This window comes from Fistularia commersonii, chromosome 17, assembly GCF_037954325.1.
Source record: "Fistularia commersonii isolate RoL2024-O1a breed Wild chromosome 17, RoL_Fcom_v1.0, whole genome shotgun sequence".
Lineage (NCBI taxonomy): Eukaryota > Metazoa > Chordata > Actinopteri > Syngnathiformes > Fistulariidae > Fistularia > Fistularia commersonii.
Window position 1 is genome coordinate 1916635 of NC_141300.1, and position 25784 is coordinate 1942418.

General features: G+C 55.5%; 2 protein-coding genes across 2 annotated transcripts; both read left to right on the forward strand.

Moving 5' to 3' along the window:
* Positions 1-206: 206 nt before the first annotated feature.
* LOC147224702 (unconventional myosin-Va-like) lies at positions 207-12302 on the forward strand. The gene is given in 40 exon segments (XM_086162842.1): positions 207-313; positions 605-715; positions 994-1165; positions 1320-1464; positions 1553-1709; positions 1796-1939; positions 2163-2244; positions 2319-2426; positions 2504-2610; positions 2685-2990; positions 2992-3120; positions 3207-3347; positions 3497-3622; positions 3909-3992; positions 4202-4300; positions 4371-4468; positions 4565-4651; positions 4736-4844; positions 4919-5130; positions 5214-5370; positions 5704-5943; positions 6067-6315; positions 6922-7015; positions 7533-7675; positions 7909-8022; positions 8406-8531; positions 8905-8961; positions 9040-9264; positions 9362-9429; positions 9508-9582; positions 9656-9854; positions 9991-10084; positions 10163-10306; positions 10387-10541; positions 10615-10704; positions 10775-10925; positions 10998-11277; positions 11360-11534; positions 11613-11693; positions 11776-12302. Coding segments are annotated over 40 exon segments (5514 nt in total). The 5' UTR covers positions 207-286; the 3' UTR covers positions 11929-12302.
* A 1854-nt stretch (positions 12303-14156) lies between these two features.
* Positions 14157-25748, forward strand: myo5c (myosin VC). Its single transcript, XM_086163660.1, has 40 exons — positions 14157-14183; positions 14603-14713; positions 14795-14966; positions 15061-15205; positions 15877-16033; positions 16385-16528; positions 17348-17429; positions 17513-17620; positions 17700-17806; positions 17937-18202; positions 18269-18350; positions 18436-18576; positions 18668-18790; positions 18866-18949; positions 19077-19208; positions 19315-19412; positions 19513-19599; positions 19679-19790; positions 19884-20095; positions 20177-20342; positions 20423-20569; positions 20639-20803; positions 20894-20987; positions 21070-21133; positions 21214-21488; positions 21566-21629; positions 21713-21793; positions 21934-22114; positions 22191-22284; positions 22370-22433; positions 22683-22851; positions 22927-23011; positions 23089-23187; positions 23302-23456; positions 23811-23900; positions 23984-24134; positions 24270-24555; positions 24625-24799; positions 24873-24953; positions 25039-25748. Exons 1-40 carry the CDS (start codon positions 14157-14159, stop codon positions 25189-25191), a joined length of 5229 nt encoding a protein of 1742 aa, XP_086019786.1. The 3' UTR covers positions 25192-25748.
* The last annotated feature ends 36 nt before the right edge of the window (positions 25749-25784 follow it).

A 25784-nucleotide genomic window follows, 5' to 3' on the forward strand; every position in this document is an offset into this window, starting at 1 on the left:
GTTGCATGCATTTAAAAGAAGACCCTTCAAGTATTCCGGTGACCCCCCATTCGGACCCCCTTTGGCCTCCCGGCGGCCCGCCGGTGGCCCGCGGACCAGGGGTTGCCTGCCGGGCGGAGGCGCGCACGACGCACGGGAGGGCGACGTGTCCGGGTACGCGCAGCCCGCAACCGGCTGACAACCCGCCGGAGGGGAGGTGAGGAGAAGAAGGAGGAGGTCCAGATCCAGATCCAGATCCAGATCCAGATCCAGATCCAGATCCAGAGCCGGTACCGGAGCGGACGCCATGGCCGCTGCGGAGCTTTACTCCAAGGTAGGACCTTCAGCTGTTCCTGAGGAGGAACTGCGTGAATGTACCGCCGCTCCTCCCGCACAGGAGACCTCCTTCCCAGGAACTTTACTTTCTTTCATCAGAAAATTTTATTTGAGTGATTTTTACGTTCCGTGAAAAAGTTTTTTGTTTGTCGCGCCGCGTCCACGCGCAGTACACGCCGTCTGCTGACCGTGTGTGTGTGTGTGTGTGTGTGTGTGTGTGTGTGTGTGTGTGTGTGTGTGTGTGTGTGTGTGTGTGTGTGTGTGTGTGTGTGTGTGTGTGTGTGTCAAGCACGCCCGCGTCTGGCTGCCGGACGCGGCCGCGGTGTGGAGGTCGGCGGAGCTGAGCAGAGATTACAACCCCGGAGACCGGACGCTGAGTCTGCAGCTGGATGATGGCACGGTGAGACACACACAAACACACACACACACACACACACACACACGTATTGCCAAAGTGTCCGTGACGTGTTAGGTGGACAGCCTGGTGCGTTCACGGCCCTGTTGCTGCTTGTAGCCCTGACGTCATGTCAGGGCTTGTTTTGCTCCTCAGGTGAGGGAGGTTCTCCTGCTGCTTGGAAGTTCTCGCCCCCCCCCTCCCTCCCTCACGAACACACACACACACACACACACACACACACACACATTCCCCATCTGTGACCCTGATCTCCACTCCCACAGGAAGTGGAGCACCAAATCAGCCCCGATGCCATGGACCTCCCCCCGCTGAGGAACCCCAACATCCTGGTGGGGGAGAACGACCTGACGGCGCTGAGCTACCTCCACGAGCCGGCCGTCCTGCATAACCTCAGGGTTCGCTTCATCGACTCCAAGACGATCTACACCTACTGCGGTGAGGAACGCGCTCTGCCCCCGCCCCCGGCTCGCACTCTGGCCGCGCGGTAGACTTTGGTCGCCCCGTCCGCCGCCGTTCTTAAAGGACCACGCCTCGGAGGGAGTCCTCCGCGCTTGCTTTCACCTCCATCCTCTCTCCTCCCGGCTCTCAGGCATCGTCCTGGTGGCCATCAACCCCTACGAGACGCTCCCCATCTACGAGGCCGACATCATCGGCGCCTACAGCGGGCAGAACATGGCCGACATGGACCCCCACATATTCGCCGTGGCCGAGGAGGCCTACAAGCAGATGGCCAGGTCGGGGACGCTCGCAAGGTCCACAAGGGTGAAGAAACCCCCCTCCGTCCGTGGTTCCTCTCTCATATCTGGAGATCTTCGTCCGCAGGAATCAGCGGAACCAGTCCATCATCGTCAGCGGGGAGTCCGGGGCCGGGAAAACCGTCTCCGCCAAGTACGCCATGCGGTACTTCGCCACGGTCAGCTGCTCCTCGGGCGAGTCGGACGTGGAGGAGAGGGTCCTGGCCTCCAGTCCCATCATGGAGGTACTGCGGGAGGTGTGAGCCTGGGGGAGGTGGTGGTGGTGGTGGTGGTGGTGACCCCGGTGACGGAGCTTCTGCCGGCTGTCCAGGCCCTGGGTAACGCTCGCACCACCAGAAACGACAACAGCAGCCGCTTCGGGAAGTACATCGAGATCGGCTTCGACGGGAAGAACTGCATCACCGGGGCCAACATGAGGACGTATCTGCTGGAGAAGTCCAGGGTGGTGTTTCAGGTAAACCTCCGTGAGAAACCCGGTGCCGTCTGCGGCCGGCTTCCTCCACGGGCCCAATCGATCGGACGCGCTCGTGACAGCTAACACGTGAACATCTCGGCGACAACAAACAACACATTGTTGCATGTTTCACGTTCCCCCGGCCGGATCCACAGCCGGACTCCGGTGGCTCCGGAGAAGAAGGTTCTCCCGATCCACCCGAGTGTATCTGCTCTGCTCCCAGGGTCCCGGGGAGCGCAACTACCACATCTTCTACCAGCTGTGCGCGTCTTCACACCTGCCCGAGTTCAAGGCCTTCAAGTTAGGTACGAGTCCCGAGTTCGGACTCCGACGGTTGCTCCAGGGCGGGTGCTGAGATCCGTGTCCGGTGTCTTTCAAGGTTGCGCGGACGATTTCCACTGCACCAGCCAGGGCCGGAGTCCCGTCATCGACGGGGTGGACGACGCCAAGGAGATGAGGAGCACCAGGAGGGCCTTCTCGCTCCTGGGTCAGGCTCCTGGGTCCGGCTCCGGGAGTGCCGGGGAACCTCGGGCCGGACTCACCGTCTCCCATTCTTCCTCACAGGAATCGTCGAAAGCAGTCAGATGGCGGTGTACCAGGTTCTGGCTGCTCTTCTCCACCTCAGCAACGTGGAGGTGAAGGATCTCTCCACGGACAAGAGCGGCATCTCGGTAACCGCCGACCACCGAGACGATTCTTATTTCCGAACGGAGGAGGTCTTTCTCACGGCCGACGTGGTTCTCAGCCAGAACAAGCCCACCTGAAGGTGTTCTGCGACTTGATGGGGGTTCCCTGCGAGGAGATGTCTCACTGGCTGTGCCACAGGAAGCTGAGAACCACCTTGGAAACCTTCGTGAAGACGGTCTCCAAGGTGAACGCGGTTAACGGGCGCGACGCTCTGGCCAAGCACATCTACGCCCGGCTCTTCTGCTGGATCGTGGGCAGCATCAACGTGGCGCTGTGCTCCACGGTGAAGCAGCACTCCTTCATCGGCGTGCTGGACATCTACGGGTACGTCGCCTCCGACCAGGTGTTCCGTCTCAGAAGGCTCCGGCCGAGTCCTTCTCATCTCCTCGGACGTTCTCTCTCTCTCCTCCAGATTCGAAACCTTCGACGTGAACAGCTTCGAGCAGTTCTGCATCAACTACGCCAACGAGAAGCTCCAGCAGCAGTTCAACCTGGTAGGTTGCCACGCCGACACCTTCACCCGACAATCAGCGCACACACACATGTTGGCGTATCGACTCCCCCCCCCCCCCCCCCGCAGCACGTCTTCAAATTGGAGCAGGAGGAGTACATGAAGGAGCAGATCCCCTGGACCTTGATAGACTTCTACGACAACCAGCCCTGCATCAACCTGATCGAGGCCAAGCTGGGCGTCCTGGACCTCCTGGACGAGGAGTGCAAGGTACAGGGGGGCTCCTTCGGCTTTTTTGCGGGTAAAGATCTACCCCGGTTCCTCTGGAAAGAACGAACAAGGGACGGCCTGTTCTGTCCGTTTCCAGTGGAAGCGGAGGTTGTGAGTCACTGACGTGTCAGCCCTTCCTCCCCCTGCAGATGCCCAAAGGCTCTGACGACACCTGGGCCCAGAAGCTCTACAACACCCTCTGGAAGAAGAACCCCGGCTTTGACAAGCCTCGGCTCTCCAACCGGGCCTTCATCATCCACCACTTTGCAGACGAGGTGGGTGGAGCCAGTTTCCTTCCTCATGGTGCACTTTTTAAGGTACTTTTAGGAGCTCGCTGAAGGCTCAAGTCTTGTGCAAGAAAATGAATCACACACATACACACTGCTGACTATCTGCTGCAGAGCACTACTTCCCTGCTTTCAGCAGAACAAATGGAGGGGAAAATAGACGGATGAAAAGGGTGACTCATGTTTTCTTATCGAGAGCGGCGGTCGTGGTGGTGGTGGTTTGGGGGGCGGCGGCGAGTCATCCCGGCGGTGACTCCGCCTCCCTGTGTCCCAGGTGGAGTACCAGTGCGAGGGATTCCTGGAGAAGAACAAGGACACGGTCAACGAGGAGCAGATCAACGTGCTGAAAAAGAGCAAGGTGAAGGATCTCGTCGGGCGATTGTTACTGCCGAGGTGTTGATGCTGATGTTTGAGGCGTTGAAAGCTCCTCCGCCCAACCTCAGCCTTCACACACCCATTGTTCAGCCACAACTATAGGAGGAAATCCTCAGTCGAGAACCGCTAAATAGCGCCCTCTGGCGTCGAGCGATAAAACCGCACCCCGTTTCAACCCTCGCGTCTCTCCAGATCGGGTTCCTGCTGAAGCTCTTCGAGGATGAGGAGAGAACGCCCGGCTCCACCGGCAGGTCCTCCCAGAGGGACGCCAAGAAGACCGTGGGGCTGCAGGTGAGCGGCCGCCTGCAAGGGATAGTCTGGATGTGGCTGAAGTACACGCTGACCTCTGACCTCCACGCAGTTCCGTCAGTCGCTGCATCTGCTGATGGAGACGCTGAACGCCACCACGCCTCACTACGTGCGCTGCATCAAACCCAACGACCACAAAGCGCCGTTCAGGTGAGTCGGTCGAGGGGGAGGGGGCTCATCCGCTTCGCGTTGGTTTGAACATCCTCCTGACCCCACGCCTCCACCTTTATCCTGCCGCTCGAGAAGCTTGGACCCCGTCAGGGCGGTGCAGCAGCTTCGAGCCTGTGGAATCCTGGAAACCATTCGGATCTCCGCTGCAGGTTTCCCCTCCAGGTGCGGATGTGCGGGCCGCAACCTTTTAAAGGTTGTCGTAGATCGACTCACCAACCATCTCCACCCGTCATGACCCCGCCGCAGGTGGACCTACCAGGAGTTCTTCAGTCGTTACCGGGTCCTCATGAAACACAAGGACATCCTTCCTGACAGGAAACAGACGTGCAAGAACCTCCTGGAAAAGCTCATTAAGGTACATGTGAGTTCATGACCACCCCCACCCTCCTGGCAGAACGATGTCACTTCCTGTTTTGTCCCTCCCACCAGGACCAGGGTAAGTATCAGTTTGGGAAAACCAAGATCTTCTTCAGGGCCGGCCAGGTGGCCTACCTGGAGAAGCTGCGCTCGGACCTGCTGCGCATCGCCTGCGTGCAGATCCAGAAAACCATCCGCTGCTGGTTGGCACGCAAGAAGTACCTTAGGCTGAGGGCGGCCGCCGTGGTGCTGCAGAAGCACGTGCGCGGTCACCAGGCCCGCTGGTGAGCAGAACCGATCTGTCACGCCGGAATCGGTCAAAAGTCTCCTCGGCATGCATTCTTCTTCTTCTTCTTCTTCTTCTCAGTTACGTGAGCTTCCTGCGGAGGTCGAGGGCGGCGGTGGTCATTCAGCGGAACCTGCGCATGTGGGTAGCGAGGAGACGCTACCAGAAGCAGCGCGCCGCCGCCGTGGTCATCCAGTGCTTCCTGAGGTCTTACATGGCCAGAAAGCAACTCTATGAGGTAAGAAGACGTGGAGTCACCAGAGGGTGGTGAAGTTATCCAGCAGCGCCGCTCGCTGCACGCTCTATGGAAACATCCGTATTAATTCGATTTGACCAATATAGACTCACCAGACAACATCTGCTTTGTTCACCATCGGAATCCAAATGCTTCTGAGACGCGTCTCTGCCTGGGTCAGACGGATAATAGGATCCAAAGGGTCCGAGGCCTTTGTGGGCAAAGTGGACTTTGATTTTCCTCATAAGTGAAACTTCTGGTGTAGAAAACATTGAATGTAAAACCCGGGTTCGGGGTCGAAGGTCTGACCCTGCGGCCGTGTGTTCGTCCCTGCAGCTGATCTACCAGCAGAAGGCCCTGCTGATCCAAAGGTGGGTGAGGGGCTGGCTCGCCCGGCGCCGCTACCGCCACGCTTTGGCGGGAGTGGTCCTGCTGCAGAGCTGTGTGCGCCGCATGGCGGCCAAGAATCAGCTGAAGAAGCTGAGGGTGGAGGCGCGCTCGGTGGAGCACTTCAAGAAGCTCAACGTGGGCATGGAGAACAAGATTTTGCAGCTGCAGCACAAGATCAACGAGCAGGTGAGGGCGCATACCTTCAGGAGGAGACGTATACCAGGAAGGGTCGATTGGAGGAAGAATCACATGCACGGCGTGTGTGTGTGTGTGTGTGTGTGTGTGAACCCCCCCCCCCTCGCCCTGCAGCACAAGGAGAACAGAGAACTCAGTGAACGTCTGAACGTCACGGGGAGGAACCAAGCGACGGAGAGAGAGAAGCTGAACAGGGAGGTGGAGACGTTGCGCCGGGCGGAGAAGGAGGCCAGAGCCAAGGCGGAGGCGCTACCCTCGCTGCTGCAGCAGCTCACCTTCCTCCAACAGGAGCTGGAAGACACCCGCAGGGAGAAGGAGGACCTGGAGGAGCAGTCCAAGGTCTACAGGGAGCAGGCAGAGCAGGTACGACCCACGTCCACCGAGTACTTCTCTTCCCGTTTGGGACGCTGAGCTCTCTGAGGGCCTGGTTTGTCTGCGGGCCTCAAGAGAAGCACCAATTCAAAGATCTCCAGAGTTGGTGAAGCAAATAAACGGTTGGTTTCATTGGCGGTTAGTTCTCATACTGCATTCTCTGTGTGGCGTTTCTCCTTATCTGGAGGCTTGTCATCTCCCCGTGGGTTGTTTACGTCCTCCAGTGTTCTTGTCATCAGTTTTTTCCATCAAATGAGTTTGCTATCCTCTGATAGGGCGCCCCCCTGTGGTGATCTTCTGCTCATCCCCTTCCTTGACGAGCTCCCAACAATCAATCGTGTGTGTGTGTGTGTGTGTGTGTGTGTGTGTGTGTGTGTGTGTGTGCGCGCAGAGGGTGAAGCTACACGTGCTACTGATGCTATCTAAGCTCCTCTCCTATCAATCTCTGCTGTTCCAAACTATGGAACAGCAGCTCAGCTCAGCTGTCCCTTCCTGCATGCAGTTGTTTCATGGGGTTTTTCTCTGGTTGGTGGGCAAATGCTCTCCTCCTCTGACCATGAGGAGGAATGAGGACATGCTCTTCTACCTCACCACCAGGTGGTGGAGGAGCTGAACATGAGGAACAGCTTGCTGACGAATGAGAAGGACGAACTGAGCAGGCTGATCCAGGAGCAGAGCAAGCAGCTAGCAGGTACACAACCACTCACTGTAGGCCACTGAAGACTACCGCAGGCCACTGTAGGCTATCGCAGGCCACTGTAGGGTACCACATGCTACTGTAGGCTACCGCAGGCCACTGAAGGCCACTGTAGGCTACCACATGCTACTGTAGGCTACCGCAGGCCACTGTAGGGTACCACATGCTACTGTAGGCTACCGCAGGCCACTGAAGGCCACTGTAGGCTACCACATGCTACTGTAGGCTACCGCAGGCCACTGTAGGGCACCACATGCTACTGTAGGCTACCGAAGGCCACTGTAGGCTACCACATGCTACTGTAGGCTACCGCAGGCCACTGTAGGGTACCACATGCTACTGTAGGCTACTACATGCTACTGTAGGCTACCGCAGGCCACTGTAGGGTACCACATGCTACTGTAGGCTACCGCAGGCCACTGAAGGCTACCACACGCTACTGTAGGCTACCGCAGGCCACTGAAGGCTACCTTTTGATGGGCTTATATTTTTAAAACCTGTGTGTTTTCAGAGATTAAAAGCAACGCAGGAAACACCAAACAGCTGGAGAAAGACCTGACAGAGGAGCGCTCGCGCTACCAGAGCCTGCTGAGTGATCACCTGCACCTGGAGGAGCTGCACAAAGACCTGCAGGAGGAGGTGGACCTCAGCATGGTGAGAGGAGTCTTGCCCCGTCGCCGGCGAAGGGGACGCAGCAGCAGTGCCGGCGTCATGTGACGCCTGCCGATGGTCAGATTTGGACCACATGACTGATTTTTGTCACGGATCCCATGGATTTTTTCTGCATGACATTGTAACAGCATTGTACAATCTCTCACAAAAAGGTTTCTCATGACGGGCGGGGTCATTCTGGTTTCCCCCCCCCCATCTGTATTTGCTCCCGACAGGAGTCGAGCAAGTCCAGTCACAAGAGGACGGACTCCAACTACAGCAGCAACTCGTCAGAGTTCAGCCAGAGCTTCGGATCCAGCGACGGCGAGGACAGCGCTGTCCAGGCAGAGGTAATGGTCCTCGAGGTTGTCCTGGCGACGGTCTGACAACAGGGGAGGTTAGATTTGTCTGTAGCACCCTGTTGAGATTCTTTCTGCTTGAAGAGAGCGGCGTGCTCATGTGGGATGATGTCCATGTGGCGTCTTCCGCACAGCACACAGTCTCCAGGTGGCGTCCTGGAGATTCAGGATTGTGTCCTGTCGTCTGGACTACAGTCACCATGACAACAGGCTTGGGCGTCACCATCATGTGACTGAATCTATGTCGGGTGTCTGATGGTTGGATGGAGGCACCTTGTCTGGGTTGCGGTCACTGATACTGTCCGTGTCCGCGATCCTAATGCCGTTAGCACTATATGGAGATGCCTGCAGAGATGGCTGTCTTCTGTTTCCAGGATCAGCCCACTGTGGACCTGCCCATCCTGCTGAAGCTCCAGAGAAGGGTGAAGGACCTAGAGAGGGATAGGCAGTCCCTGCAGGAGCTGCTGGAGAAGATGGAATCCCAGCGGGAGAAGGACAAAGTACGTAGGAATGATTGAATTTCTGGAGTCTTCCAGCAGTTGAGATGTTCATTCCCGGCCGCTCCGCTGCCTCGGCCATCTTGTGACTTGTCTCTGGTGAAGACGGCAAGCCGCGGTCTTTACATGGAGGTTTTGCTCTTACATAACCGTCACTGAGACGCTTCCTGCCGACGTGACCCTTAGTGTCAAGGTCTTTGTCCTGATCTCCCAAGGGACTGGAGCTCGGAGCCGCAATTATCAGTGTAGTGGGGCATGCAGAACTGTCCTCTGCAGATCTCGAATGCTGAAGTCCTCTTGACGTTCTCCTCAGACCTCCAGTTTGATTCACATTAATCCCAGGGTGTTGGTCTGTGTGCTTATTTGCGGACCAAAGGTGGAGGAGGAGCAGAAGACCGTGGGCCGAGCGGAGCTGGACCTGGAAACCCTGAAGGTATGGTCTCCACGTATCTCGGAGCCCAGTTTTGGATTAAACGTCAAATTCGATTCGTGACGCCGATGACCCTATCAGAGGCGAGAGCTGGAGTCGGAGAACAAGAAGCTGAAGCAGAACCTCAACGAGCTGAGGAAGTCCCTGACCTCTGAGAGCGGGGCGGCGCCGCCCGCCCCCGGTTCCCTGCCCTACACAACCTTGCTGGAACAGCTCACCTCCTCCAATGACGAGCTAGAGATGCGGAAGGAGGAGGTGCTGCTGCTCCGCTCACACATGGTCCGCCAGGAGGCCCTCAAGCACAAGGTGACTCTTGCTTTTGATACTGGCTGCTTCTACTGCACTTGATGATGGTGAGGGTGATGAGGATAATGTGTCCTGATCTCTGAACTGCCCCCTCCAGGATTCCGCCTTGGGCGGGGGGGTGAAATTAGATCTGAGTGAGGTTCCCTCGTTCCAAGATGTGGACAGGTAAGGCTTGGCTCCACCCTCCACGTCACACCAGCGGTTACTCGGGAGGTGTCGATCACGGTCCGGTTGTGTCTCCAGGTCCACGGACATCCACACCCTGAACGAGGATGGGGAGCTGTGGCTGGCTTACGAGGGACTGAAGGAGACCAACAGGTGATCGAGGCCCGCTTCTGAAAGTGGACGTGCAGGATGACGGGTCTAATGCCGTCTCTCGGTTCCCCTCCAGGGTCCTGGAGCTTCAGATGCAGACTCAGGAGAGCCTCAACAAGGAAAAGTGCAGGAAGTTGCAGGAGGAGGTGAGGAAGCTGCAGGAGGAGAAGGAGCAGCAGCAGAAGCTGTGGTCTCAGAGCCTGGTCCTGCCGGAGGACGCCCGCATCGAGGCCAACCTGAAGCATGAGATCACGCGGCTCACCGACGAAAACCTGGTGAGTCCGGGACGGGCCGTCAGGACCTCCAAAGACCAGATCTGGAACGTAGAACCAGAAACGACGGGTCCCGGGCGTCGTTTCTGCTTGAAAGCCCCACGAAGACCCATAATCCGGCGTGTCTTCATGGTTTCAGGAGCTCCGGGAGCAGCAGGAGAAACAGGAGATGACCATCCGCAAGTTGAAAAAGCAGCTTAAACTCTACCTGAAGAAGGTGGAGGACTTCGAAGGTGAGCCTGCGGCAGCCATGCGGTGGATTTGAAGCCTCCGCAGAACTGAACCTCCTTCTCCTCGCCTTGGTCCATCAGCCAGCGTGCAGCAGAAGAGCGGCGGCTCGGTGATGAACGCACTGGTCAGGGCGGTGAACATCACTCGCAAGGAGAAGGAGTACCAGGGCATGCTGGAGTACAAAGCGGGTGACGAGAACCGCCTGATCAAGAGTCTGGTTGTAGGTACGTAGAAGCCGTGCCACGGTGCTGGAGGTTGTCCGTCGGGGGATGCCGTTTCAGAGCGTCCTCCTTGGTCCGCTCAGATCTGAAGGCACGCGGCGTGGCAGTCGGCGTCCTACCGGGGCTCCCGGCGTACATCTTCTTCATGTGCCTGCGCTACGCTGACAGCATCAACGACGACCAGAGAGTCAGCACGCTGCTCAACTCCATCATCACCAGCATCAAGGGGGTCATCAAGGTGCGGCGCGCCGGCAGGTAGGCTCCGACCCGCCACCGTGCGTCTCTTCTGATTGGCCGGTTGGTCCTCGCAGAGGAGAGGAAACGACTTCGAGGTGGTGTCCTTCTGGCTCGCCAACACCTGCCGCCTGATCAACTGTCTGAAGCAGTACAGCGGAGACGAGGTAACCTCAGAGGACGGAGAAGGTCCTGGCCGGTGGCTTCTTCTGTAACCGACGGGCCCTTTGTCCACAGGCGTTCAAGACGCACAACAGCGCCAAGCAGAACGAGCACTGCCTGATCAACTTCGAGCTGTCGGAGTACCAGAACGTCTTCGGAGACCTGGCCATCCAGATCTACCGCCAGCTGGTCAAGTGCATGGAGGAGGCCCTGCAGCCCCTGATTGGTCCGTAGACCTGATGTTGCTCCCGCAGAAGCTACGCCCACGTCCAAGACTTAACCGTTCTCCTTCGTGCAGTGGCGAGCATGCTGGAGCACGAGACCATCCAGGGGGTGCTGGGCTCCAAGCCCACGGGCCTGAGGAAGAGGGCGCCCAGCCTGGCGGAGGAGGAGGTGACGGTGGAGGTGCTCCTGCAGCACCTGGGCCTCTTCCACACCACCATGAGCCAGCACGGCATGGAGCCGGAGCTCATCCAGCAGGCGGTCAAGCAGCAGTTCTACATCATCTGCGCCGTCACCCTCAACCACCTGCTGCTGAGGAAGGACATGTGCTCCTGGAGCAAAGGCCTGCAGATCAGGTAAGTGTGGTGGAGGTGGCAGATCTTCCACTCCTCGCATCCAATTACTGTGACCCTTGCTGTGTCTTGCCTCCAACTCCAGGTACAACATCTGGCAGCTGGAGGAGTGGCTTACGGAGCGAGACCTGGCCACCTGCGGCGCCAAGGAGACCCTGGAGCCTCTGGTCCAGGCGGCGCAGCTCCTTCAGATCAAGAAAAAGACGGAATCTGATGCTCAGGCAATCTGCAACATGTGCACGTCCCTCACCACGGCGCAGGTCCACCACCACCACCACGCCCCTGCCGCACCACACCCGCATCTTCTGGGTTGACCATTGGTTACTCTCTTTGTGCAGATCATCAAGGTCCTGACCCTCTATACCCCTGTGATCGAGTTTGAAGAGCGAGTGACTACTGACTTCATTGCAACCATCAAGGTGTGTGTGTTTGTGTGTGTGTGTGTGTGTGTGTGTGTGTGTGTGTTACACCCCAGTCACGTTCTTTCTTCTCCTTCTGAAGAACCTCCTGATGACCCGAGGTGAGTCGGCCCCGCTGATGATGGACACCAAGAAGATCTTCTCCCTCATCATCACCTTCTCGCCCTCGCCCGTTGCCCTGGAGACCATCCAGATCCCCGCCAGCCTCAGCCTGGGGTTCCTCACTCGCATCTAGAACGTACCTGGAGGAACCAGGGGCCCAGATCTCCAACCCTGGGACAGCTTTGCATCAAGATGTCACTGTTAAAGAACAGTCCAAAGTTAAGACTGCGTTTTTGCACGGTCGTGGAGGTGAGGTGGAGGTGGGACGGGAAGGGGGTCTCCACCAATCTGAGCGACATGGAGATCCAGTTGACCCCAGGAGAATTGCTCCTGGAGCTTTGACTGTAAATTCCCAGACATATACCTCTATGCAGGTCCTGGTGGGTCAGGAGGCCTACCAGGTTCCTCAGGCGGTTCTCCAGGTGGGGGGTCCACTGGATGTCTGTGACGGAGGCTCAGGTCTGTGGACGTTGCTATGAGCTGTCGCATAAACACGTTTGTCCTTGACTGACTGTGTTCGCTTATTGATCCATTGCTGGTTAGAATCTGGATCTCCTCAGGACCTCCTTGTTCTCAATCAATCAGTTACATTTTGAGATCTTCTTCTTCAGGGGTCGCCACAGCCAGTCATCTGCCTCCATCTAACCCTCTCCTTCCACACCATCTAACTTCCTGACCTCCTCCCCTCCATCCATTAAACCTCTTCTCTGGTGTTCCTCTAGATTTCAGCTTCTTTCGCCACAGATCTTCTCCATCCCTCCTCTGTCCATGTCCAAACCATCTCAGTGTGACTTTATCTCCAGAACATCTAACGCATGCTATCCCTCTGATCCCCCTCCATCCTCACACTTAAAGAAGAACCTCCACATCTTCATCTCTGCCTTCTCCTGTCTTCTCCTCGGTGTTTCCAAACAGCTTCATCTCCATCACCAACACCCTTTTCTCCACCTGTTCCTCCTTGCAAGTGTTTCTCCACCTTCTTCACCTCAGGGTGGAGGAACCTCTACATTTCCACCTCTGCTGCGTCCTGTCTTCTCCTCCACTTTTCCTTCTTTCCAGACAGGAAGTTCTTCAAAGATTTTAAATGATCTTTGAGGAAAAAAAAATAGGTAAAGTAAATAAATAATAACATTTTCCGGCGGTGGCTCGCTCCTCGATGGGCGACTTCCGGTTGTTGTTCCAGGCATGCGCATCCAGGAATGACCCGCGGGGTGTGCGGGGATCTTCTCCGCCTTGCGGGTTGTTTGCGGAGAAGGCGTGTTGCGGGATCCCCCCCCCCCCCCCCTCCCCTCCACGGATCCGCATTCCTCCAGGATCCGTGAAAAAGCGCGTGACGTGGGCGGGGTCTGCGCGCGACAGGTGAGCCGGCCAGCGGACACCGGAAGTACCTGAGGATGGCAGCTTTTCAAAATAAGAGCGGGGAAGCGATTCAAACTTCTTGTGGCAGTTTCTTCACTTGAAGCCTCTGACGAGAAGAAATTCAGGTCCAGCTGCCACCATAAGAAAGTTTGGACATGAATTCACCGTGACCTGGATGACTGAGAACCTCCACAGACATGCTCAGGGGACATCAGCTACTATTTTTCGATTTATTTCTGCAACAACGTAATGTTTGTGTCGAAAATGTGGATTCAAGTGGGGTTCCGAGGACCTCCTCAAAGTTCTCTGTCGATGAAGACAAAGGTCCACGTGACGTGCGAGATGACAGATGAATGTTTTTTCCATGTTCGTCGCGTGATTGTCGTCGTTCTTGGAGGGTTTGTGGGTTTCTTTTGGGCTCCCGTGTTCTCCCCGTGTTTGCGTGGGGTTCCTCAGGGTTCCGCTAACAGACCAAACACATTCAGGAGGTTCATGGAGATCCTGAATTGTCCAGACGTGTGAATGAGTCGGCGGAGGTCTCTATGTCTCCCTGTGATTGGTCGGTTCAGGGTGAATTCATTAGTAGTACAAAGAATGATTGAATAAATCCAGGATCTTCATCACCACAAGGACGAAGGTCTCACCCAGGATGCCTCACGTAACGAGGCGGTGTCTCCTGATTCTTTGATGGTTTACGAACTTTGCCTTTCAGCTTCTTTTTTTATGTGTTGGGCCATGAATAAAATCACTGAAGGAAGGGAAAACACTTAATATCCGAGCAAAGTAGGTGGAAGAAAAATAAGTCAATTATCGTTTTACTTTGAAAGTTCTACCGGAAGTACGATCTCACTCTCTCCAGCTTGACGGCGTTGAGCGAAGCTGCGCCGGCAACTCCGCTGGTAGCCTGGAAAGTTCACGCCCGATCCGCGGCGAAGCTTCGTGGACGGGATCCTGTGCGTGGGGTGAGGAGGGGAGGGAAAGGGAGGGGGACACCACCCGAGGATGGCGCTGTGGGAGCTTTACACGCAGGTAGGAGCCGAACCGAGCGCTTCCGGTCCCGGCGGGATCGATGTTGACTCAGGGGGTCGCCCCGGGAGACATATGGAAAGGCTGATCCTTGTTTTAGATAGAAAGAAACGCAAAGTAGTTAAAAGTGTGACTAGAAAATGTTTTCACGCCTTTATTTCTTCTTCATCACACTTCTGAAGCTGTCCTGTTGACGGATCATAGAAATCCAAAGTGTCTGAAGCTCCTCCATCCTGGGGCATACAAGTCAGCCTCTGATTGGACCACTCTGCCGGCCGTCGACCAATCAGCCGGTCCCTTTCTGTGTTCTCTTCTGCAAAGTTCCGCTGCTTTTCAGATCTGGACTTTTTCATCTTCGGGTCTTCTGAACGTTTATGTCCTCGGCGGACGATGACAGCTCCTTCTTCTCCTGGTCCTCTCAGTACAACAGGGTGTGGGTCCCTGACGACGAGCAGGTGTGGAGGTCGGCGGAGATCAAGAGGGACTTCCGGTCCGGGGCGGACGTCCTTGAGTTGCTCCTTGAAGACGGCACTGTAAGTAGGGAACGGTGTTTGTTCTGGCAGCAGCGGCAGTAGACAATGTCCCAGCTTTGGTCTCCTCCACCTTCTGCCCAGGAGTCCAGCTACCCCGTGGACCCGGAGCAACCGCGACTCCCTCCCCTCCGCAACCCGGACATCCTGGTGGGGGAGAACGACCTGACAGCGCTGAGCTACCTTCACGAACCCGCCGTGCTGCACAACCTCAGAGTTCGCTTTGTGGAGTCCAGGATCATCTATACCTACTGTGGTATGGTGGGGGAGAGGGTGGAGGTTGGTGGACAGGGAGCTTCATGGCACTCCTCCGTCAACCCTCCTTCATGCCTGTGCTGTTTGCTCCTCAGGGATCATCCTGGTGGCTGTAAACCCCTACAGGCAGCTTCCCATCTATGGTGATGCCGTCATTCAGGCCTATGCGGGCCAGAACGTTGGAGACATGGACCCTCACATCTTTGCGGTGGCAGAGGAGGCCTACAAGCAGATGGCCAGGTAAACACCGGCCGTGGATTGCCGCGGCTTCCCCCAGTCCTGATGTGCTCTACAGAAAAGGTCACAGGAGACTGTGCCTGCTGAGAAGGTCCTTCAAGGGGCTCTCCCGAGGACCTCCTTCGACACTAGTGGCATTAGCCATGTTCTCTGGTGCGATCTGATGGGGCAGCAGCCAACAGGAAGAGACTGGACAAAGTGGTGGAGAAGGCCAGCTCTTTCCTGGAGAGTTCCGTGCAGGTGGTGGGCGAGAGGATGACGGACGTCTCCAACCCCAGGCAGAACATCACTGCAGCATCACGCAGCTCCTGCAGCAACAGACTTCTTCACCCCAGCCATGTGAAGGAGAGATCTTAGAGGTCCTTCCTCCCAGATGTTTAACACCCAGCTCTGCTCCTAGGAGACTTCATCCATCCACTCATCCAGACAGTCATTTGTATTGCTGCTGGAAGCAGGAGTTGTATGCTCTGACGAAAAGATTGTTTATACATTTTATTTCATGAATTTTCCCATTCTTTGTATGCAACTGCTCTTATATATATATATCTTATATAAATAATAATGCATAATATAATATCAATAACTTAACTGCCTCTCCTGCACTGTCCACTTTCTGCTGTGCCAGATGAAAGCACATTGTCTTGTATCCTGTTGTTATTGTATCTCCTCCCCAGGAACCACAGGAACCAGTCCATCATCGTCAGCGGCGAGTCTGGCGCCGGGAAAACGGTTTCGGCACGCTACGCCATGAGGTACTTCGCCGTGGTGAGCAAGTCCGGCAGTAAGACACGGGTGGAAGACAAAGTCCTGGCATCCAACCCTGTCACAGAGGTGAGGGTCTGCACTCTCAGACGGAGTCCTTACAACTTCTCGGAGAGTTAATTTACTACACGGACATACACATTGACCTCCACTGGGAGGTCATCATTGATGATAAGAGCAAGACAAAGCGCTGAAGTGAAAAGCCCAATTTTCTGGGGTTTTGTGTTGACATTATAAAAATCAGTGCGTTAATTAAGCCTTGTTGTCATGTGGACAACAAGTAAAAAGTGTTGTATCTTGTTTGTTTCGGTTAAAGAAGAAGCAAAACATAAAGAGGGATTTGAACCATCACGCCTCAGTAACTATTATGTTTAATACAATGTAACTGCAAGATGTAATAACCATCTGGTTTCTACGCAGGCCATTGGGAACGCCAAGACCACCAGGAATGACAACAGCAGCCGCTTTGGGAAGTACACCGAGATCGGCTTCGACAGAAGGTACCGGATCACCGGGGCCAACATGAGGACCTATCTGCTGGAGAAGTCCAGGGTCGTCTTCCAGGTGCGACTCGTTCAGACCGACAGGGAAATGGCTGAGCGTGATTGGCGTGAATGTTCCAACCCCCAAACCCTGGAAAACCTGTAGATCCACAGCCGTGACCTCTGACCTCCACCCTCTGGATCTGGACAACCCGGTGTGAACTGGGAAAGGAAAGAACTCATGAAGCAGTTTGGGAGGATCCACAGACGGGCAACCGTCTCCTCGGCCAGCAATCCATCACGTGCGTGGGTGTGCACGTGGTGTGGACCACCTGCTGGAGTCCAAACCAGGCCTCGGAAAGGGGTGAAAGGTCACTGTGAAGGAAGCCTGATGCTCCTTCTGAGTGCTTCAATGGTTCTGCTGATCTTCTGGGGTTCACATAGAACGGACCGGAAACAAGAGAACCTCCTGCGAGTGGCGCTTCTCTCGATGGAAGACCCAGATGTGTTCTAGATGACAGGAGGGAAATGGACTTAAATGACCACTGGTTAAAACATAAGGTCTGCAAGAGAACATTTGCCAATATGTGACACCTTGACTCAGATGGGCTCCAGCAGCAGAACACCACGCCGGGTTCCACTCCAGATCTTTCCAGAACCTCAGGACACTGCTGAGAGTCAAGGCAAGAAGGTTCCTAATTCAATTCTGGTGGTCTGCTGGGTTCTCTATTTGGGCTCTCTCCAGGTTCTCCTCGCGGTGCAGTCAGCAGGCTCATTGGAGGCTTTTAAATGTCCGTAGGTGTGAATGAGAGGGTGAATGTTTGGAGGTCGGTGATTGACAGCTGCCCCGTCCAGGTCAAATCCCCTGATCCAGTGCTTTTGTCCATACCGGTGCTTCCAGGCGGAGAAGGAGAGGAACTATCACATCTTCTACCAGCTGTGCTCCTGCGCCGACCTGCCCGAGTTCACCGACCTCAGGCTCTGTGAGTTCTTCTTCAGAACCCGTGTCTGGCGTTCTTCTGGTAAAAGGTTTGGAGAAACCCGTGGTTCCACCTGTGGCCCGCAGTGACTGCAGACCAGTTCCACTACACCTGCATGGGCGGCGAGGTGACCATAGAAGGCGTGGACGACAGGAAGGGCATGGAGGAGACCCAGCGGACCTTCACCCTGCTGGGTGAGGGTCACCCGAGGATGTCCGGTTCTCGGCCCTGTGATTCCCAGATCCAGTTTAACCTCCCCTTCTCCCCCCCCAGGGCTGAAGGAGAACTTCCAGCGGGATGTCTTCAAGGTCCTGGCAGCCATTTTGCACCTGGGGAATATGGAGATAGTGAAGTCTGGAGAAGACAAAGCATCCATTCCTGTGAGTGTACAACTGTAAGACCAATGAATCGGGTGTCCTTCTGCTCCGTTTGACAAACCTGCCTGAGCCTTCATTAAAGTTCTCCGAGGACCGGGACCTGGATGACTGACAATCTGGTCCCCCTTTTCAGACCGGCGATCTGCACCTTGCCGCTTTCTGCGAGCTGGCAGGGGTTGGGGCGGAGGGCCTGGTGCGCTGGCTGTGCCACCGCCGCCTCGTCCTGGTGGCCGAGACGGTGGTGAAGCCAGTGGCCAGGGAGCGGGCGGTGAACGCCAGGGACGCCCTTGCCAAGCAGATCTACGCCCGCCTCTTCGACGCCGTCATCGGCAGGATCAACACGGCGCTGCGGGTGCCGGGGAAGCAGCACGCTTTTATCGGTGTTCTGGACATCTACGGGTAAGACGCTCGCAGCCCGCTCGAATCGCCATTCCCGAGATGACCCCCCTTCGGTCCCGCCCGCAGCTTTGAGACGTTCGACGTCAACAGCTTCGAGCAGTTCTGCATCAACTACGCCAACGAGAAGCTCCAGCAGCAGTTCAACCTGGTGAGCCTTCCCATCCTCCAGAGGAACGACCCCGGTTTCTCTTTGGAGGGGAGACGGTCATTTCCGTGATCTCGATTCTGCTCAGCATGTCTTCAAGCTGGAGCAGGAGGAGTACATGAAGGAGGATATCCCCTGGACGCTGATCGATTTCTACGACAACCAGCCCGTCATTGACCTGATCGAGGCGAAGATGGGGATACTCGACCTGCTTGATGAAGAATGCCTGGTTGGGATTCTTTCTGTTGTCACACAAACCGTTTGGTCCTTCTCCAGTTCTTCTGGTATTGATTTTTGACGATCTTCACCTGCCATTTCAGTTTCCTCAAGGCACCGACCAAAGCTGGCTCCAGAAAATGTTCACCTACCTGGACACCAACCCGCTATTTGAGAAGCCCAAGTTCACCAGCCAGGCATTCGTGGTGCAGCACTTTGCAGACAAGGTGTGGTCCTAGCACCAGTAGGTTTCTCTGCAGCTCACCAACCTTGACATGACTATTGACTTTATCAATCAACAGGTGGAGTACCAGTGTAAAGGGTTTCTTGAGAAGAACCGAGACGCTCTGTATGAAGAACTGGTGGATCTCATGAGGATCAGTGAGGTAAGAAGACATCAGGATCTGGCATCTGCTCAGGAAGTTGATTTGCAGCTGTAACCGGCAGATTAGCGGTTGCTATGGAACCAAAGCAAACACACGTTCCCCAGCACTTCCTTGTTTCTTTTGCCAGTTCCCTTTTCTGGCCAAGTTTTTCAAAGAGGAGGAGCAAAGAACGCTGAACATCAAAGGTGTGACGGTGAAGCCCGCCAGGCCGGCGGTGAAATCAGCCAATAGGCAGCTGAGATCCTCCGTTGGAGAAAAGGTGAGGATGTCTTCTTTGTCCACTGGAGCGGCTGCTTCCACAGCACCTTTGACGGTCAAGAAGGGACTTTAGTGTGTGCCCTGTATCTTTATCCCATGGGATGCAGTTCTGCAGCTCCCTGTCCCTGCTCATGGAAACGCTCAACACCACCACGCCTCACTACGTACGCTGCATCAAACCAAACGACGAGAAGCTCCCGTTCGAGTGAGTCCTCCTGGAAACCCTCTCGGCAAAGCGACCCGTGCGGTGTTGTGTGCCTTACCCCTTGTTGAGGGTTGGGATGAGTGCTTGCTTGTGTCTGTAGATATGACTCCAGGCGGGTGGTGCAGCAACTCAGAGCCTGCGGTGTCCTAGAAACAATCCGGATCAGCGCCCAGAGCTACCCGTCTAGGTGCTTCTCCTCCCTCCAGACCAACTGCTGCGCACTGGGTTCACCCCCGCTGGGCGAACTGACCGTCTTCTCTTCACAGGTGGACCTACATCGAGTTCTACAGCCGCTATAGTATCCTCATGGCTCCCCGGGAGGTGGATCGCCGTGACAAGAAGCAAACCTGCAAGAACGTGCTGCAGAGGTTGATCCAGGTGCTGCTGCTGCTGCTGATCTTGCACGCAGCCACGCGCCAATGCATTTCTTGAAATCACTCATGGATTCTTTCTTTCCTCAACCGCTTCCAGGACTCCAACCAGTACAGGTTTGGCCGGACGAAGATCTTCTTCAGAGCTGGCCAGGTGGCTTACCTGGAGAAGCTGCGTCTGGACCGGCTACGAGGAGCCTGCATCACCATCCAGAAGCACCTCCGCGGGTGGAGCCAGAGGAAGAAGTATCTGTGCTTGAGGCAGGCAGTCATCATCATCCAGGAGTACGTCCGTGGGAAGAGGAGCGTAAGGTAGGAAGTCGTCAGCGGTTGCCATCTTTCTTCTCAAAATTTATTTGGGTTCTAAGTGTGGTACCTCCTGTCCACCTCTAGGAAAGCCGTCAGTGCTTCAATGCTCAAGCGGGGCTGGGCGGCGCTGCAGATCCAGACGTGCTGGAGAGCATACCGCATGAGGCAGATCTACCAGGTAGTCCGCCTGGCCTCTGTCACCATCCAGGCTTTCACACGAGGCTGGCTGGCCCGCAAGAGCTACAAGAAGGTCTGCAGTTCCCGGATCACGTGATCAGATCCATCACAGTGTAGCTTACCAAGTAATTACTGTTCCCATGCCTGTTTTAGATGGTCGCGGAACATAAGGCCCTTGTTCTCCAGAAGTATGCCCGAGCCTGGCTGGCTCGGCGGCGGTTTCAAACCATACGTCGACTGGTGCTCAATGTTCAGCTCTCCTTCAGGGTGCAGCGGCTCAGGAAGAAGGTGGATGAGCAGGTGAGGGCACCTCTGAAATTACTACCCGCTGGGCCGGTAGGACCCCAATGAATCTTCGTGTCATCGCAGAACAAGGAGAACCGTGGGTTGATGGAGCGGCTGACCAGCCTGGCTAACTCCCACTCCCAAACCATGGACCGCCTTCGCACTATGGAGGCACAGCTGGAGAAATCCTCCCAGCAGCAGGCGGCTTTGGAGGCTAGGGAGAAGAAGACAAAGGAGGAAGCATGTCTGGTGAGTGTGGAAGTCCAGAATCAAGAAGACACGTGCCAGGAGATCCGTGGGTTGTTGTTTTTTATTGGCTATTCCCTATCCTCCCTGCAGACCATCGCCCAACTCCAAAGCAACATCCAGGCGTTATCTCTGGAAAAGCAACATTTGGAGAAAAGCTTTGAAGCCTCTTCGAAAGAGCTTAAAGGTAACACATCTGAGGTCCCTGTGTTTGCTAATGTCATCCAACTCTGGAGATTAAAAGGGCGTTGGTTCTCAAACTCCAACAGAGACCTTTGACAAAATAAAGATCAACCTTCTTGAGGAGAAAGAAAAGGAGGCAAGGCAAAGAAAGTAAGTCCTGCCCCGAGGAGTCCATCCAGACCCTCTGGAACCGCACTAATTCGGTTTTTTGATCGCGCAATCCTGGTCAGAATTGCGGACAACAACCTTGAGATCCAGAAGCAGGACCACCAGAGGGATGTGGAGGCGCTGCGGGAGGAGACCAGGGGCCTGAAGGAAGACAAGGTTCGTTTGCTGAGGGAGGTGGAGGAGGGAACCCAGGTGACCACTGACCTGCAGGAACAGGTCATCCAGCTCAGCAGGCATGTCAAGACCATTCCGGAACTGCGCAGGGACCTCAGCTGCCTGCAGAGTCAGAGGGACAACCTGGTCCGGGAGATGAAGATGCAGTCGGAACAAGCGAGAGGTCGAGATCTTCGTCTCCACTCACTCAAACAGATGAGGTGTGACAGATTGTCTGAGGGGTTTCATATTCTTCTGCAGCCAAAGTGAACCAGATCACGAGGCAGCTCCTCAGCGGCGTTGTCGAAGAAGATGTCCTCCAGGGGTAATTAAGGTTCCTGCAGTGTCCTCTCGGTTCTCCATCATCTCCAAGCCCTACGATGATTAAAATTGTTTTTTCTACCAAAGTCTGACTGCGGACAACCCAGAGAAGAGCGGTCAGGTGGAAGACCTGCTGATGGCCTTCGAAGGTCTACAGAAAGCCACGAGGTATTAGCTACTTGACCTGGACGATAGGAGGGTGAAGAAGTGGCTTTTGCTGTTAGGCGACATGAATGCAAGTCCCCTGTATCCTCAGCGCTGGGAATCTTTGCTTTCTTGTACCCTTCATGTTCTGCTCTTCTTTGAAGGATGCTGGAGAACCACCAGAGGGAGCAGAGGGAACGCTGCGAAGCTGAGCTGGAGGGCTCCAGGCTGAGAGTGGACCTCCTCCAACGTGAAAACGCACGGTTGCAGAACCTGTTCCAGGAGAAGAGCGACCTCAACGAAAACATTCGGCAGGAGGTCTCCAGGCTGAGCGTCCAGAACTCGGTAGCCGAGGCTGTGGAGGCCGTGGTGATACGTGGCGAAAGAGCGCAGCTGCTGATTGGTGTCTTTGCTCCCACAGGTGATACCCGAGCTGAAGGTCCAGGTTTCGGAGCTGCAGAGACAGAAGCATGAACTGGAGGCCCGGCTGGAGCAGCAAAACCGGGAGTCAGCAGGTGGCCCTCCCTCCTGACACTTTCCTCAGACGGCACCTTCTCAAGAACACCTTCATACTTAATTTCTCAATCATGTCCTTTCAAGTGAAAATGGAGGAGGTTGTCAAGAACTTCCAAAAGAAGGTTGAAGAGGAGAGTACCCAACGCAGGTAGGATAGCCCTCACCCTCTGACCTTCATGTGGAACCGCCAAGTTCTCCTGCCCGGGTTCCCTCCAGGTTCTCTAAACGTCTTCCCTCAGGTAAATATTTGCCTGAACACACACCTGAGTGTATGCTCAGGCAAATATTTGCCTTCAAAGGCGGTGGCCTGGTTCACCACCCGGCGTCGGGTTGCTGTTGGCAGGATCTTCTCCACGATCACCCCCAACCTCTGCCGCCGGCCCCTCTCCCTTTTAAGGCTCTTCGAGGAGAAAGCCGAGGAGCTGGAGGAGCTGCAGAGGGACCTCCAGTCCAAAGTGCTGGAGCTCCAGGAGGCGGGCAGTGACCTGAAACGGCAGCTGCAGGTGGAGACGGAGGCCAGGAGGAAGCTGAGCCAGGAGGCCTCGCAGCTGACTGCCGAGAACATGGTGCTTGAGGATCTGGGGTGGGTTCGCGAGGCGAGGCCACCTCCTGGGTGCTGATGAATACTGCTCTCCTTCCAGGACTTTGAGGAACAGCTGGACCAGAGGAACCGACTGATCAGGAAGCTGCAGAATCAAGTCAAGAGCCTGGAGATGTCACAGAGAGGTGGTCACTGGGGTTCCTGGCACCAGCCGTCCCTCCGGCCTTCACGCTTCTTCATGTCCTATCGTTGTTCCTCACAGCTGTGCAGAAACCTGCACCCGTCATCCCCAAAGATTACCTGGGCATGTTGGAGTACAGGACGGAGGACGAGTCCAAGCTTATCCAGAACATCATCCTGGGTATGCTACTCCTTTCCCCGTCTTTAACGTGCACGAGTGAAGCTCTCAGAGCAGGTGGTCACCCTGCTTTTGGTCCATCACGCTCCTCAATGTCCATACCCCATCTGCCCGCAGAGCTGAAGCCTAAAGGCGTGGCAGTCAGCATGATCCCGGTTCTTCCCGCCTACATCCTCTTCATGTGTGTCCGCCATGCTGACTACCTGAACGATGACGGCAAGCTGAAGTCCCTCATGAACGGGATCATCAGCGGCATCAAGAAGGTCATCGTGGTGAGTTCTCAGCTGGTTTTGGCCCCCAGATCCACGCCAGGGACTCCGAATCGCGGCGGCGGCGGCGGCGGCGGCTCTGAAGAAGGCCGGTCTTGCGTCCATCCCAGAGTTCACGGAGGAGATCGGCCTTGAACAGAGGAAGAGACTCCTGTTCCAGGAGCACATCGATAAGAGAAGAAGCACAGAGCTGCTCCTCCACACGGGTCATCCGGTGTGGAGGCATCTTCTGCATCTAAAGATGGTGTTTCATGGAATTACAGGCAGCAGGGTGAAGGAGCAAGATGTCATTAGACCTTTTGTGGACCTTCAGCCTCTGCTAACCAATGGGACGTTCCTCTCCTCCCTTCATTCCAGACTCACCACAAAGACCCCGTGTTGGTGTCCTTCTGGCTGTCAAACACCTACCGGCTCCTCAACTGTCTGAAGCAGTACAGCGGCGAGGAAGTGGGTGGTGGTCAGGTGGCACGTTGTCGATGCCGGCGACGTCGTCCCCTGACGTTCTCCTGTCTGTGTTCGGGTTCTCCAAGGAGTTCATGAAGCAGAACAGCCCCCGCCAGACGAGGAACTGCTTGCAGAACTTTGATTTGTCAGAGCACCGGCAGATTCTGAGCGACCTGGCCATCCAGATCTACCACCAGTTCATAACCCTCATGGAGAGGACTCTGTCTCCTGCCATCGGTATCTAACACAGCTTGCCACCAGACCAAGACTGTCTTAAAGCAGATGCAGTTATGCACGGTCCAAAAACAGGCAGGAGGCCAGTCGGAGGCCCTGGACTGTCTTGAGTTTTGTTAACGTTGGGTTTCTTCTCAGTTCCCGGTATGCTGGAGCACGAGAGCCTCCAGGGGATCTCCAGCATGAAGCCCACCGGGTTCCGCAAACGTTCCAACAGCATCTACGAAGACTCGGAGAGCTACACCATCTCCTTCATAACACAGCAGCTGGGCCACTTCCACACCACCATGAGCCAGCATGGGATGGAGCAGGCTCTGCTCAGGCAGGCCATTAAGCAGCTGTTCTTCTTCATTGGTGCAACCACCCTCAACAGCATCATGCTCCGCAAGGACATGTGCTCCTGCCGCAAGGGGATGCAGATCAGGTTGGTCCCGTTGCCCGGCGATGCTGATGGGCATCACCAGGCGCTTTTACGCTACTTCTGCCCATGCAGGTGCAACATCAGCTACCTGGAAGAGTGGCTGAAGGAGAAGGACCTGCAGAGCTCCGGCGCCATGGACACCCTGAAGCCCCTGGCCCAGGCCGCCTGGCTGCTGCAGGTCAACAAGTCCACGGATGAGGACGCCAAGGAGATCGCGGGGAGGTGCAGCGAGCTCAACCCCGTCCAGGTGCCGTGTCCCCACCCAGAAGCAGCTCTAAGGGAAGGCCGGAGAAATTTGACAGCTCTGTTTCTTCTCCCAGATCGTCAAGATTCTGAACTCCTACACGCCCATTGACGACTTCGAGAAAAGGGTTCCTTCATCTTTCGTCCGTAAAGTTCAGGTGACCTTCAACCCCCCGAGTGATGGAACCAACCCCCATCTTTTTTTTTTTTGTTTGAGCCAAATCGGACTTTTCTTGTTTGCAGGCTCTTCTCCAAGAACGTGACGGGTCCCCACATCTGCTGCAGGACGCAGAGTACCGCTTCCAGGTCATGTTCCCTTTCTGCTCTTCGCCTCAGGCTCTGGAGCTGCTGCAGGTGCCCAGCAGCCTCCACCTGGACTTCCTGATCAGGATCTGAGCCTGGCAGTCAGGGCCTCAGGTGGACTTCCTCCCAGGAGACCAGTCGGATCATATGAGATCGACTGGACCTGCCTGCTCCTTTATGCAGATGTTTCATCCTGGAACCAGAAGCACCGGGACTTTTCTGCTCAACGACAATGATCAATCGTCCAAAACCATGTCTTCGATCAAAACTGAGGTCTTCAGTGTCTACAGATCTTAGGATGGGTGGAACACCAGGATCTGGAGGTTCCGATGGTCCAACGGGCTCCATCTGGGTCTGACTGGACTGATGATGTCGGTTGAAGGTCCAGTCCACGGGAACTGTTACCTCCTGGGCATTGACCTCACATCGGTACCAGAGATGCAGAACTTGAAGGAACTCGGAGAAACCCGGACGAACCTGGACATCTTGATGTTTATCTTTGTCAGTATTTGGAATCGAGTATGACCTTGAATCAGCCGATGAAGGGAACAATAATTAATCTTGAATTAATCACGAACGAATGTGTGTTAACCTGTAGTTACAAAGGTGTCATTTTATATTTTAATAAATCAATTAAAACCAATAAACAAGGCATGGATAAATGACTACGCTAAGGGCTCCTGTCC

Excerpts from the sequence above, each read along its gene's own strand:
- myo5c (XM_086163660.1), top strand. The coding sequence starts at position 14,157 with ATGGCGCTGTGGGAGCTTTACACGCAG. Across the intron at positions 18,351-18,435 it reads TCCAGCAGCAGTTCAACCTG|CATGTCTTCAAGCTGGAGCA; the intron begins GTGAGCCTTCCC and ends GATTCTGCTCAG. Across the intron at positions 24,800-24,872 it reads GCGAGCTCAACCCCGTCCAG|ATCGTCAAGATTCTGAACTC; the intron begins GTGCCGTGTCCC and ends TTCTTCTCCCAG.